This window comes from Chinchilla lanigera, unplaced genomic scaffold, assembly GCF_000276665.1.
Source record: "Chinchilla lanigera isolate Chin_1 unplaced genomic scaffold, ChiLan1.0 scaffold00030, whole genome shotgun sequence".
NCBI classification, from domain to species: domain Eukaryota; kingdom Metazoa; phylum Chordata; class Mammalia; order Rodentia; family Chinchillidae; genus Chinchilla; species Chinchilla lanigera.
The window spans coordinates 4291621-4304306 of record NW_004955431.1 but is presented as its reverse complement, the minus strand read 5'-3'; the positions used below and the strand labels follow the sequence as shown (position 1 = coordinate 4304306).

The 12686-nt window shown below is 40.8% G+C and overlaps 1 protein-coding gene across 7 annotated transcripts in view; it reads right to left on the bottom strand.

The window, feature by feature from the left end:
• The window catches only part of Rnaseh2b (ribonuclease H2, subunit B), a 76483-nt gene extending 63863 nt beyond the window's left edge, over positions 1-12620 (bottom strand). For 3 of the 7 annotated variants that reach the window (XM_013515856.1, XM_013515852.1, XM_013515857.1), the window contains exons 1-2: positions 12321-12619; positions 9836-9960 (exon numbers count right to left, since the gene is read on the bottom strand). In XM_013515856.1, coding sequence (XP_013371310.1) covers positions 9836-9960; positions 12321-12424 — 229 coding nt within the window. In that variant the 5' untranslated portion in view covers positions 12425-12619. Of the gene's footprint in view, positions 1-9835; positions 9961-12320 lie in introns of all 7 variants that reach the window. The other 4 variants (XM_013515853.1, XM_013515855.1, XM_013515854.1 and 1 more) reach the window with 2 other exon arrangements.
• Positions 12621-12686: the final 66 nt, after the last annotated feature.

Here is a 12686-nt window from a genome sequence, read left to right as displayed (position 1 = left end):
TTTTTTTTTTTTTTTTTTTGGTTTTTCTCCGGTACCGGGAACCGAACTCACGACCTTGCGCTTGCCAGGCAGGCGCTTTTGCCGCTGAGGTAAATCCCCAGCCCCACCAACTAAATCTTTAGCTCCTATATTCAACCTAGTCCACAAAAAGGTGGGTTTTTAAAAGCTGAAACATAATTGCACATATCAATAGGGTAAAATCATATTCTGACACATTCATACAATGCCTGATGATACCATCTCAAACATAACCTCTTGCAGTTACTATATTTGGAAAGATACAGTAAATTATTGTTAACTGCCCTATTGTGCTATGGAACACTAGAACTTATTTCTCTCAGGTAATTATAATTTTTTATCCCACTAACTGCCAGTCTCTGGTAACAATTCTATTCCCTATTTTTTTTTTTTCCAAGCATTGGGAATTAAACTCAGGGCCTCCACTTTGAGCCATACCACCAGTTGCCCACCTGCTTTTTTGAGACAGGGTCTCACTAAGTTGGCCAGGTTGCGCTCAGCTGTGGTTATCCTCCTGCCTCAGTCCCCCACAGTGCTAGAATTACAGGCACATGCCACCACAGCTGGCTTTATTCTACCTCTACGACATCAACTTTTTTAAGCTTCCACACGAATGACAATATGTACCAAATGATTTTCAACCCAGGTGCCAAGAACACATGCTACAGCATGCCCTCAAGCCTCAGGCACTTTAAGCTTCTGCCTTAGCTCTTTTATTTACTGTCTTCCCAGGGCCCCAAAGTCAGTAAGAGACTAAGGCCTTCTCAACTTTTCCAGGGCACACACACAGCCCTGCATATGTACACATCCCTCTTAATTCCTCGGAATAAGTCGGAATTTTCTAAAGCCCCTTATGGACATCTTATTTCTCAAATCTTCTTTTTTAAGTTTTACGGCCAGGTTATTAATTGCACAACTGGTACTGTCCCCTCTGAAGCTACAATGTCAAATAATCACCACTGATTGTTCTTGACAAATACCCTGGGGACAGGCTTCTTCCTGAATTGCAAGCTGTGAGCTCCAAGTCAGGTCCAATAACAACAGTGCCCTGTAAACGGAATTTTTCCAGAAAATGTGAGGCAGGTCAAATAGGGACAATGGCCTGAGAATGGGCCTTTCTCGGGCTTTTCCAGTCAGGTCTGTCCTGTCTAACAGTGGCAAGAATGCTGGTTTTTACAAGGACCAAGTTTTTGAGACTGCTAGTTTTCAAGGCTACTGCAGCACTGAGTGAAGGGAGATGAAATGGTTTAAGTTACAATGCCACAAAGCCTACTGTTCTTAATAAGATGCAGCAGCTTTTTCTGAAATAAACACCCTTCAGACTGCTAGAAGCTATTGGTTGATCTCAAGAGCTCTGAAAATATTCATTTTGACTAACTTTGCCAGCACTTTTATTGCTTTTATGGAAAGGTAGACTTTCACTGCATTTTGAAGGCCTAGTATGAAAAAACAAAACGGTACTGCTATAAAAGCTCTGATAAACTCCTCAATCTGTACCTGGTATTAGACACACAAAATCATCTGTGAGTATTAAAAACTGTTTCAACATTAAAATATTTTTATTTAAATTTAGAAAATCCAGGGTCATCCTATGGATTAGCTCCTCACCCACGAAGTTTAGAGGCTCCTTTAAAAAAAAAAAAATTAAAACAACACAAAACAACTTCTAGTCTCCTGCATTCAGCACAAGTGAGAAGCAGCTAAATGAATGAGGAAAGACAAGAAAAACCCCTGGCTTTTAGAGTATACAGTGTGGGGAAAGAATCAGAAAAATAAGAGAGAGGACTTCTAAGTGATGCCTGTTTCCTCAATGTCAGCATAGAATGAACAATGGAGCCAAGCCAGGTCCATTTCCAACCCCAACTCCTTTCCTTACTTAGCAGTATGACCCTGGACAAGATACTCAACTTCTCTGCGCCTCAACTGCTTCATCTATGAAGTGGGCATACTAATAAATAATTTACAGGCTTTGTTTTTAAATGAAATGTATATGAAAATGCCTTGAACATGTAATAAGTGCTCAATTAAGAATAAGTTTCTCTTCCTTTAGCTATATGGAGAAATCAAGAATATATAGAAAATAAAAGATCAAAATATAAAGTCACAGCTGGGCATGGTAGTGTGGGTCTATAATCCCAATATTCAGGAGGCTGAGGCAGGAGAATTGCCATGAGCTTGAGGACAGCCTGGGCTACATAGTCAGTTCAAGCCCAGCCTGAACTACATAGCAAGACCCTATTTCAACAACAACACAAAACAAATCATATATATGTCACTAGTATATATGTCACAAATTCCAAGCAGAGTTACCCAGATAAATAATTAGCCTTCCTAGAAAAGATTAAATTAGAACTAGCATATCTTATTTAAAAAGCCAAGATACAATGCTATTTTTGTGCAAATATATATACATATATTGGAAAAATATCTGGGAGTGTTTCTTGCAAATGGAATACACTCCGTAAAGCTGAATGCATTCTTTGTATTTTTTTAAAGGTTCAATAAGAAATAGTAAAACCAAGTTTTGATATTTAGTCAAACTTCACTTATACAGAAAATTTATTCATGTACAACACCTTCTTCTAAAACTGCACAGAGAAACAAGACTTCATGTTCTATTTTTCAAAGAGTAAGCTTTGCACATTTTCCTTTCGACTCTCCTCTTACGTAAAAGATGACATAAGTCATACTGGATAAAGGAGTATTTTTGCAAAAACAGAAAAATTCAGGTAAATCAGAATAAGGTTATCAGTATTGCTGGCCATTTCAGATTCAGTGATATGTTAAACTTCCCAATTATTTCAAGCCTGCCACTCATAATCTTACCGACTCCACACCAGTTTGCTCCTGGTCTCTGTAAAGATCCAGTTATATATTCCACAGGTCACCACTAACTGGTAGCAAATCTTCCACCTATTTACCATCTAGAGACCATGACAGAAAAGGAAATTGCTACTTTCCTGCCATTTGAACTTTAAAGAACACCTAGCAGTAACAAAAGGACAACTGTGTCCAATTTATGTAAAGTAAAAAATAACAGTTAATATGTATTGGTCACTTACTACTCACCAAGCATTAAGCCCTTTATATAAGTTACACAGTATAATCCCATGTCTATATGGTAGGTATTACATTCAATTCCAGCTTTTTAGAGGACATACTTGCCCAAAAGTCATACTTCTGGTCAAATGTAGAACAAGGATTTAAATTTAGTCAAGTATTATCACAGAAGCAAAATTTTATACTACAATACTGACTTTCTTACTCTAAGTTCCTTCCTTCTTAATTCAGAAAACACAACCTACAGCTCTAAAGTGCAATTATCTCTATATGACTGTCTCTTGTGATGCAATCTGTCCCTTTCTTATCCCATCTGAAACTGTGTGCCCTCTTACCCCACCCTCCTCAGTTGTCTTCCCAAAGACATCTAAATCTAATCAGCTGCCTCCGCTCCAACCCAGCCAGTAGACCATAGTGCCAGGGAGCAGCAGAAGGAAGAGGAAGGAGGGGAAATCAGGAAAGCCAAAAAGAGAAGATGGTAAGATCAAAAACACATAAAAAAGAGATGATAGAAATCTGTTGTGGAACGTAAGAAACATCTAAAAGCAGACAAAGTTGAACAACAGTAAGGAAAGAAAACTGATCTTTTCATTAGGGATTCTAATATTGTACAAATGGCTGTATATACTCCCCAGTTATGTGGGACATTTAATGCTTAAATCTTAGGGCACACAGCATGTACCAGTATTTGTGGATTTAACCATTCTGTAATTCTGAAGAGTTAGATACATGGTATATTATTTTTTGTCTACAAACTATATACAAATAGGTTGTTGTACAGCTGATGAAGTGATCAATCCTTGTTTTAAACTTTGCAGCTCTTTCCTATCCCTTTCTTGGTTAAGAAAAATTTCTTCCTATTGTTTAAATTCAAAGATATAAGACAGAAGAAATTTCTTCCTATTGTTTAAATTCAAAGATATAAGACAGAAGAAACAGGGTCACCTTTTTGTCAGGTGCTTGTATGAGCGGGAAGCAATGACATTTGTTCAAGAACCCTTCTAATTTTTGGAACATAAAAGATAAGCTCTGAGAAACAAACACACCCACACTACATGGGAAAATAAAAGGACAGACATCAAAGTTCCATTCACTGTATCTTTAGATATCATAGTCAAGGCTATTTAGGCTTCTCAGAAAAATCCAATAAGGAAAAAAAGTGCATAGGATTATCAATCCTGTGCTCATGTAGTATCATGCCCTAAATATATTTCAGCTCATTTTCTTTAGACTTTCCCCACGAGAATATATTCAAACCCCCTGGCTCCCTTCTGCCTCCTGCCAGAGAGACCTCCTTTGAAACACTTTGCTAGGACACAAATACAACGCATGCAAGACAAATCAGAGTAATTTTTAAGTTCCTTGCAGTTTCCAGGAATGCTAATTTCAGTAATAATTATATGCTTTCTCTCCCAAGATGATAGCATGACCAGCAAAGAGGTATGGGTCACATTCATGGCTTTGAAGCTCTTGGTTTCTTCAAACACTATAGGAGGCAAGTCAAGGAAGCAAGAAACATACATTAGGAAAATGGATTCCAAGTGATGGGGTCTTCTAAGTGTAACTTTTGTTTTAAGCTTTGGAGAAAAATATTTAAAACTCTGTCTTCTCCATGACCATGGAAAACAATGTTTCCAGTCTTTGAGAGCTATTCCTACAACAGCCATGTTTCTAGGAATGGCCTGGACCCTGAAAAAGTTGGTGAAAAATCTCAGGTTCACAGCCAGTTCAGAGCCATGAAGACCAGCAACATAGAGAAACAGAGTCTGAAATATCTGGGAAGCAAGAAAATTCTGGAGGTAGAAAGCACAGTCCAAATGAGGTATCCAATAGCAACCAGAGCTGGATCCAGAAAGGAGGGGTGCCTGGTCCTCGGTCATAAAACTGAGAGCAGAGGGGACCCCTCCCCATCCTTTCCTGGCTCCTTGGTCTCTCCCATCATCCTGCAATACTACCCATTAAGGCAAAAGAATGGCGTTAAGTATACAGCAGGGGTCCTGGAAGATTCTATAATCCTTAATCCTATTGCCTGTCAGACAGGTGATTTGACTTTTGACCAGTGGTTTCCAAATGTAAAACAGTAATGAAGCTTAACCACTGCCCAAGTCACTGTGAGGGTCACCTATAGTAACTTACATGAAAGTGTACTGTAATGTTGTAAGAGCGAGAAGATCCAGAGATGGGAGATGGGTTTCCTAAAAATTATATAAACCTTGGGAAAATAGAGATGAATAAAATCAGCTCTCTATATCTGCACATTCTGTATCCATGGATCCAAGCAACCCTGAATAAAAATATTCAGGAAAAAAAATTGTGTCTGTACTGAATATGAACAGATTTTTCCCCCTGTTATTTGCTAAATGATATAACTATTTACACAGCATTTATATTGTATTAGGATTACAAGTAATTAGAGATGATTTAAAGTATAAGGGAGGACTGACTGTGTTATAAGCAAATGAGCACTCTTTTGTTATCCACAGGGCTCCTAGAACCAATCCCCCAGACAGTGTGAGACAACTCTGTAAGTAACAGCCAGAATTCAATTCTCCATACAAGTAAACTTCTGCCATTTACGCACAAGCTAGAGGACTTGGGCAGGCCAGGTCATGTGGGGCCAAGGCTTCTGCCAGAGCTCAGAATCCCAATGGCAAAAGATGATGACAGTTGCCTCCTGTGCTGTCTATCTTGTACCCTTTTCTTCTTCTAGAAAAGCACTCCCTACTCTCAGGGCCCCCTCTGTCCTTCCTCTTCTCCCTCCGCATTCCTATAGTGGATCCTGCCACCTTGGCCAGGCCTACAGGTGGGGAGTGTGGGGTTGTGTATGGCCAGTCAGAAGTTGTCTTGGGAAGTGTCACACTGGAGTTAAGAGAACTGGCAGTTTTCTCAGACACCAGGAGATCTGAGCCTCGAGTGCAGCCTGTTTTCCACTCAGAGAAGAAAAAGTTGGTCTGAGGGGAGGACTTTAAATGTCAGACAGGCAGAAACCCTGGGCCTCCTGCAAGTTCCCGATGTCCTCACGAGCTCTGCTTTCCATACCCTACTACCCTGCTCCAACACACAACCAACCCTTCCTAGAAGACTGAAATATTTAGAACAACAAGTTTAAGACAGGCTTTGTAACACAGCCCAGGTGCATTGAGCCCACAGTAAATAAACTTTCCATACTAAAGCAGATTTAGCGAACCATTCAAACCGATATCTTGTTTATTCCAACTGTACCACAGGAAGAGTGCAGGAAGCTGCACTCCAAAGGGCCTGTTTTGATGGCTCCCAAAATAGCCTAGCTTGTTGTCATGTCCCTTGTAGCTCTGTGAATGTCTTTACCTCCCCTGCTACCATTTGTAATTTAAATCTTCATCACTTGTAAAGATAACCTATTCCAAACCTGTATTGTCTACAGTGTGAAGGAATACTTAATTTGTTATTGTGGGGAAAGGCTGAAGCTGGAGACTGATGACAGGTGGGGCTAGAGCAAGGCCATCCAGAGAACAAAGAGCAGGGAGGGAAGCCACAGGAACAAGCTGCTCCAGTCCAGAGAATACCATGCGCCCCAGGCAAGTCAAGCTAACAGGTTGCTAGGCAGACGGGTGTCACGTGACATCAACCTGTGCAGGTATAAACTGCCCTTTGGTGGCTGCAGTCCTATTCCTCTCATCAGGAGAAAGGGCTCCACCGCCTCCTCAGCTTTCTGTATCTTGTCTTCATTTCTTCTCTTGCTGTCCTTCACAGTCCTCACCTGGGGAAGTTCAAGAGCCACATGGGCTGTGGAGTGTTATAACATAAATATACTCATGCCTCTTCAATGTTCAACAAATTCTTTGTCAGCTTTGTTCATATCACTGTGTATTTATCAAATTAAGAGAAGAAACCCAGCCTTCTCACTCTTCGTTAAATCAATTGAAGTGTCTTTCTCTAATTCTATGGAGAAATAAACAGTACCATATAGTACTTTTCTGTAACCCTAAGACCTTTAAGTGCTTTAGTGCTATTCTAAATAAAGAGTAAAAGTAGGGCTGGGGATGTAGCTCAGTGGCATAGGCGCTTGTCTGGCAAGCCTGAGGTTGAGTCTGATTCCCAGTACCAAAAAAAAAAAAAAAAGAAAAAAAAGAGTAAAAGTAAACAATAAAATAAAGGCAGAAATAGAAAAATATGACAAAATTTAAGAATACTTAAATTTATTTTGTGATATACACAAAGGAATTGGAAATGAGTTTCTCCAAACCCGTTATTTCTTGTGGAAAGATGGCAGACAAATTATTTTGTTCTTTATTCTTCTTTGTACTACTAAACTTTCCTTACTGGGCATGTACTACCCTTCTAATTTTTTTTAAGTTATTCTTAAAACAGTGGGAGGAAAATGTGTGAAGGAGAAAGTGAATGGGACATCAACAGGAAGGGCCACGCTGGGGAAAAACTTCCTCATGGAAGTGACCTTGAGCTGGTTTTTAAGGATAAAGCTAAGGAATTATTTTTTAAAGTTTTTTTTTTCTGCTGATCTATCTTTCTTTTCTTTCCTCCTTCCTTCTTGCCTGCCAGCGCTCCCCCTGCCCCCTGTCTCTCTCTCTCTCTTTTCCTCTACCCCCACCCCCTCAGTAATACAGATGGAACCCAAGGCCTCACACATGCTGAGAAATTTGCCAGGTAAAAAAAGAGAAAGAAGACAGAGTGCTAGGCTGACATGAAGTCACAGGCCTACAAAGAAAGAGAGGTTGGTCTTGAGCAAATGGCTTGGCTTTATGGAAAATAAAGTTGAATGGCACCTTAAAGAAAGGGTAAAATGTGAATAGAGGTGGAAGGGAAGGAAAACGGACTGTGTGAACAAAGACACTGTAGTAAGAAACTGAAGGTGAGCTATTTTTTCAGGAAGTATTTAAGGAATACCCATGCCTAGCTAAGAGCCTGAAGTCAGACAGAGTTTAGGTGTCACCATGAACAATAACCACACGAGACCACTACAGAGATGAGGAATAGAGGCTTTGAAATAAGGAAGCAATTTACCCAAGGATGCAGAGCTAATAAACAGCATGACTCTAGCTTTTAGGTGGCATATTAAAGCCAGGCTTTACAGAGCACTGACTGAGTTGTTTTTTAACACCATAGTTAAAGCTCAGAGGACATACCAGGTCCATGTAGTTCCTATTCTGCTATTCAAATAAAAAATTATGAATACAGCTTACTTTCCTTTCATAAGCTTTTTTTCTGCCTTGGAGGATAAATACTTAGTTCAGGTCCCTCAAGATCAGGCTTGGGAAACAGCCAGATTATACCAACAGACGCTGACTGGGTCCATCCTTTCAGAATGTGCTCAGCCAGGGAAGCAGCTCAAGCAGCCATCTGATAAAGGCTAGCCAGGTTCCATTAAAAAATATTTTCCAAAGTCAAAGCAAGACTCAGGATTCATGTGGGGAAAATGTTAAAAACACTGCACACCAAACAACTGAGAAACTGCTTGCATCTCTACTACTGACAGGGGCCATGGAGTCAATGGCGTCTCTTCGAAAGAGCTCAACAGATTCATTCCGAGGCTGTCTCAAGTCTGCTGGGTTGCCCAGGTTCTCCACCACATACCAAGTGAAAAGTCAGCTTCCTCCCCTGTGAATATGCTCTTCTAAAAGGAAGGAAGCATTCAGCCCACAAACATATTTCTAAACACAAACATCAATATATACCAACAGGTCTGACAAAGGGTGAAACCCTGCTTCAGTTTTTCTTCTGAGATGAACTACATACCTACCGTTTTGTAAAAGAGGCAAAAAATTGTTTTTTGATTTTTCAGTCACTAAAAAGTCAACGAGGTCTCTGGTAGTTCTTCCTCTGCACACACTTTACACTGTCACTTTTATTCCCCCCTCCAAACATGTGTCTTGTACATGTGCAAAAAGCTGTGAGACTATGGTCAGAAGGAACAACATTAACATAAATTTTTTACATCACTAAAAATTACTTTTTCCTTTTAAAGCTGATTTTTAAAATCTTTCAATGAGATAATAGCTCTAAAGCATGAATCCATATAATGCTTTTACTTCTGTCTTTGCTTTTCATTTGGAGAGGCAACGCTGATATTATGATTCATGATCACCATGTTGTCCACCTAAGAAGCTGTCACTATACTTGAGGTTCTTATCTGTCAAAAACCTACCCTTCTACCCCTAAGAAACTGGCCATCACCCACCATCTGTGAGGAAAAAGATAACAAATATAGTCTTTCATAAAATACCTTTTATTATATAGTTTCATAGAAAAAATGGAGGGGGATAACTTTACTGCAAAACTTGTCTAGAAAGTCTGAACTGAAATCCAGCTTTTAATAAGGCTGATTAAGGGAGGTATTAATCAGCCTAAATGCGGATAGATGTAACAGTCCTTCAGTAATTTGTCCTTCCTTTCTTTTCTTCACATAATATATGGTTCCCAACTTTTCCAGGGAGGTAATCCCATTAACGGTTCAGTCCCAGCAGCAAGACACACAAGTCTTCTGTCCTATATTCTGTGTTCCCAGCTGACCCTCACACTCGGGTCCATTTCAGTTTGTAGAACTGACAAGTGTACAAAACTTGGATTAGAGAAAAATATTTTAAAATGACTAAAATATCGACTTTTAGGGCAATAAAGAGGAATGAAAACTTCTAGAATATTTCAAAAAAGTACAGATGCTAATGATCTCTTGGAGTAACCAACACAGCAAATAGCTTAGTATTCCCAGGTCATTTTAGAGAAACATTTCAGACCATTCTAAACTGAAAGGAGTGCTTACCTTGCTGAAATGGGAAGCCATTCTGTCTCCACCTGCCTATGAAAATGAATGTCTCTGAAGCAACCCTTCCAAGCTCCAGTTTTTGTTTATCTGGGATGTTCAGCTTCTCCAAACAAAACTGCAAACTAGAGGAAAACTGACCTAAATCTAACTTTTAAATATATCTTTCATAATACCACATAGTGCTGTGATGTACAACTTGAAAGCACTATGAATCAATTGTTGGAAAAAGGTATCACTGCGTGGATTAGGTGGGTATGCACTGACATGGATAAATCTTTTTAAAGTTCTTTGGCCCGTTGGATAATGTGCTCACTATTCAGCACAGAGTGAACTGTCCAGATTCTAGAAGTTTCCTAAAACCGAATACAGACTGCCTCCACCACTCTTGAACATTTTTATATAATGTTTTCTTTATGAAAGGCTCATCTTCACTGTAGTTGTGCTTACTCAGCTGACACTATACAATCTCCTGCTCTTGAATGGACAACTGGCCTTAATTTCTCATTTGTTGGGAAAACAGCACACACTGTGAAGGCAGGCCTCATTCTCTGACTTTCATGCACTTCCTGGCCATGTAAACTCTGGCCCTCCACAAAAAACAGCTAACCCTAAGGGTGGTAATCCTGTGTCTCAACCTCATCCTCAACGGTTTGGTCCTCCCTGCCGTGGTTCCCATAAAAGACCTCCAGTCTAGGCGCAGCAGTGTTTGGGAACTTGTTAGAAATGCACATTCCCAGGGTCCAGCCCAGGACACACTAACTCTGAACCTGTGGGGGTGGGGCCCCCCTTCGGATGACTGATGTCCTAAATTTAAAAACCACAGTAAGTAGCCATCAAACGGTGTTTGTACCTTCAGAGCCTGCAGATGGCACTAAAGGCCAGTTGGAAGCAGAGAAGGAAGGAATCCTCAGCTTTAATTGTTGCAGAACCCTTGCATAACCACACAGTGCTACAGTGCCCTACCGGCTGCTCATCCTCCTCAAGACTTCAAAGGAGACAGAATGTGTCAGCTTTGCCTAGTAACTGCGCTGAAATTCTTCTCACCACTCCAGTACACATAATAAACCTACAATTTTCAGGGATGCATTCAATATTAATTCCTTTGAGGGCTTTTGGGTTTTATACAATTAATATACAAACACCCTCTTAAGAATAAAGATGCCAATATTGATTAAAGAGAACAAAATTAAAAAAACTCAAATGATCATCAGCTAATGTGTATATCAGAATAATAACAATGCACTCAATTCCCAAAGAATGATTAGAGGTCCTATTTTGAAAATCTAATCGTACTGACAAAAAAGCTTTTTTGGATTGTTCTATTTGCAATGAAAAGCATATTATACAGCTAACCCTTGCTAGACTCTTCCAAAACCTTGAATTTCTCATTAGCTGCTTTACCATCTAAACGTTGATTGTGAATGTGGAGCAACTAGAACTCTCATGCACTCCTGGTGGGATTATACAGTACCTGGTACAACCACTTTGGAAAATCATGTGGTGGTGGCAACTAAAGTTAAATATACAAACAGGACCAGGCATTTCATGTCCCACTATATAACCCTGAGAAATAAGTGAGTCCATGAAAAGCTTCAAACGAATGATCTTAGGAGTGTAACTCAAGTTACCAACCCAAAACAATCGAAATGTCATCCTCTGCAGAAAAAGAGAAAATACTATGGATATTCACACAATGAACAAAAAGCAGCAATGAAAATGCAACCAACCAATAAACCAAACCACTCCTATACACAACACAGACCAATCTGACAGATATGTTGCCTAAAAGACGCCAGCCACAAAGGGATACAGTGGTCTCCAAAGAGGCAAAACTAATTTCTGGTAATATAGGTCAGCAGAGCGACAACTTGGGAAATCTGGAGGAGGCGACAACTTGGGAAATCTGGAGGAGGCATGCAGGGAAGTTCTACTTCTTGGCTCTGGCATGATACATTAAAAGCTGAGTGAGTTGCACACTTAAAATCCACATTTTCATGCATATGTAACTCCTTACAAAAAGAGAAGGGGTGCTAAGCATACATGCAAAAAACATTCTTGAAGGGGCTGGGGATTTAGCTCAGCAGCATAGCGCCTGCCTGGCAAGCGCGAGGTCGTGAGTTCAATTCCCGGTACAGGAAAAAAAACGAAAAAAATTCTTGAGAGTGCCCTGTAATGATTTCCAATAAACACTATAAAAATATGGATTACTGGGTAAACCATATATCACGGTATAACTATATATCAAAGAATATCCTGCATTTTCTATACTAAATCTCAAAACTAAATACAGAGAACAAGGTGTTTTTCTTCTGTCCAGTGTTATACTCTCAGACGTATCATCTCTGAAACGGCCAACCTTTGGGCTTGCACGCCCTGGCCCAAACCTCTTTTACTCTGCCACTTAATAGCGCCACTCGGGTAGCACTGACTGTCCACTGTCCCGTCTCCTCTGCCTCCCCCGCCTCCCCCGCACAGCCTGGACCATCTGCAGGGAGGCGGAAGGCCTGGCTCTGCGTCCTTATCTTCCGGGCTTTGAACCAGCCTCGGCCTAACCGTCACCCTATGCGGCGTCCTCCGCCGGGCCATTCCAGGCTGGTCCCAGGGCAGGGGCCGTGTTAACTCAGAGCGGTCTCCGAGACCACTTAGGGCCTCCTGGATCCTTGGTGCCCATCCAGTAGGATCTCAGACACCGGAACCGCGGCCGAATGGGGGACAACATCTTGGGGGATCCCTCTGCCCAGGCGACCCCCCCAGCGGGTCAGAGCCGGTCTCTTTCCGCCCTTCCGGGTTCGGAAGCCGCCACTGGCCGGCACACGTGACCAAGCGCGCGTGCGGCGGGAGACACCCC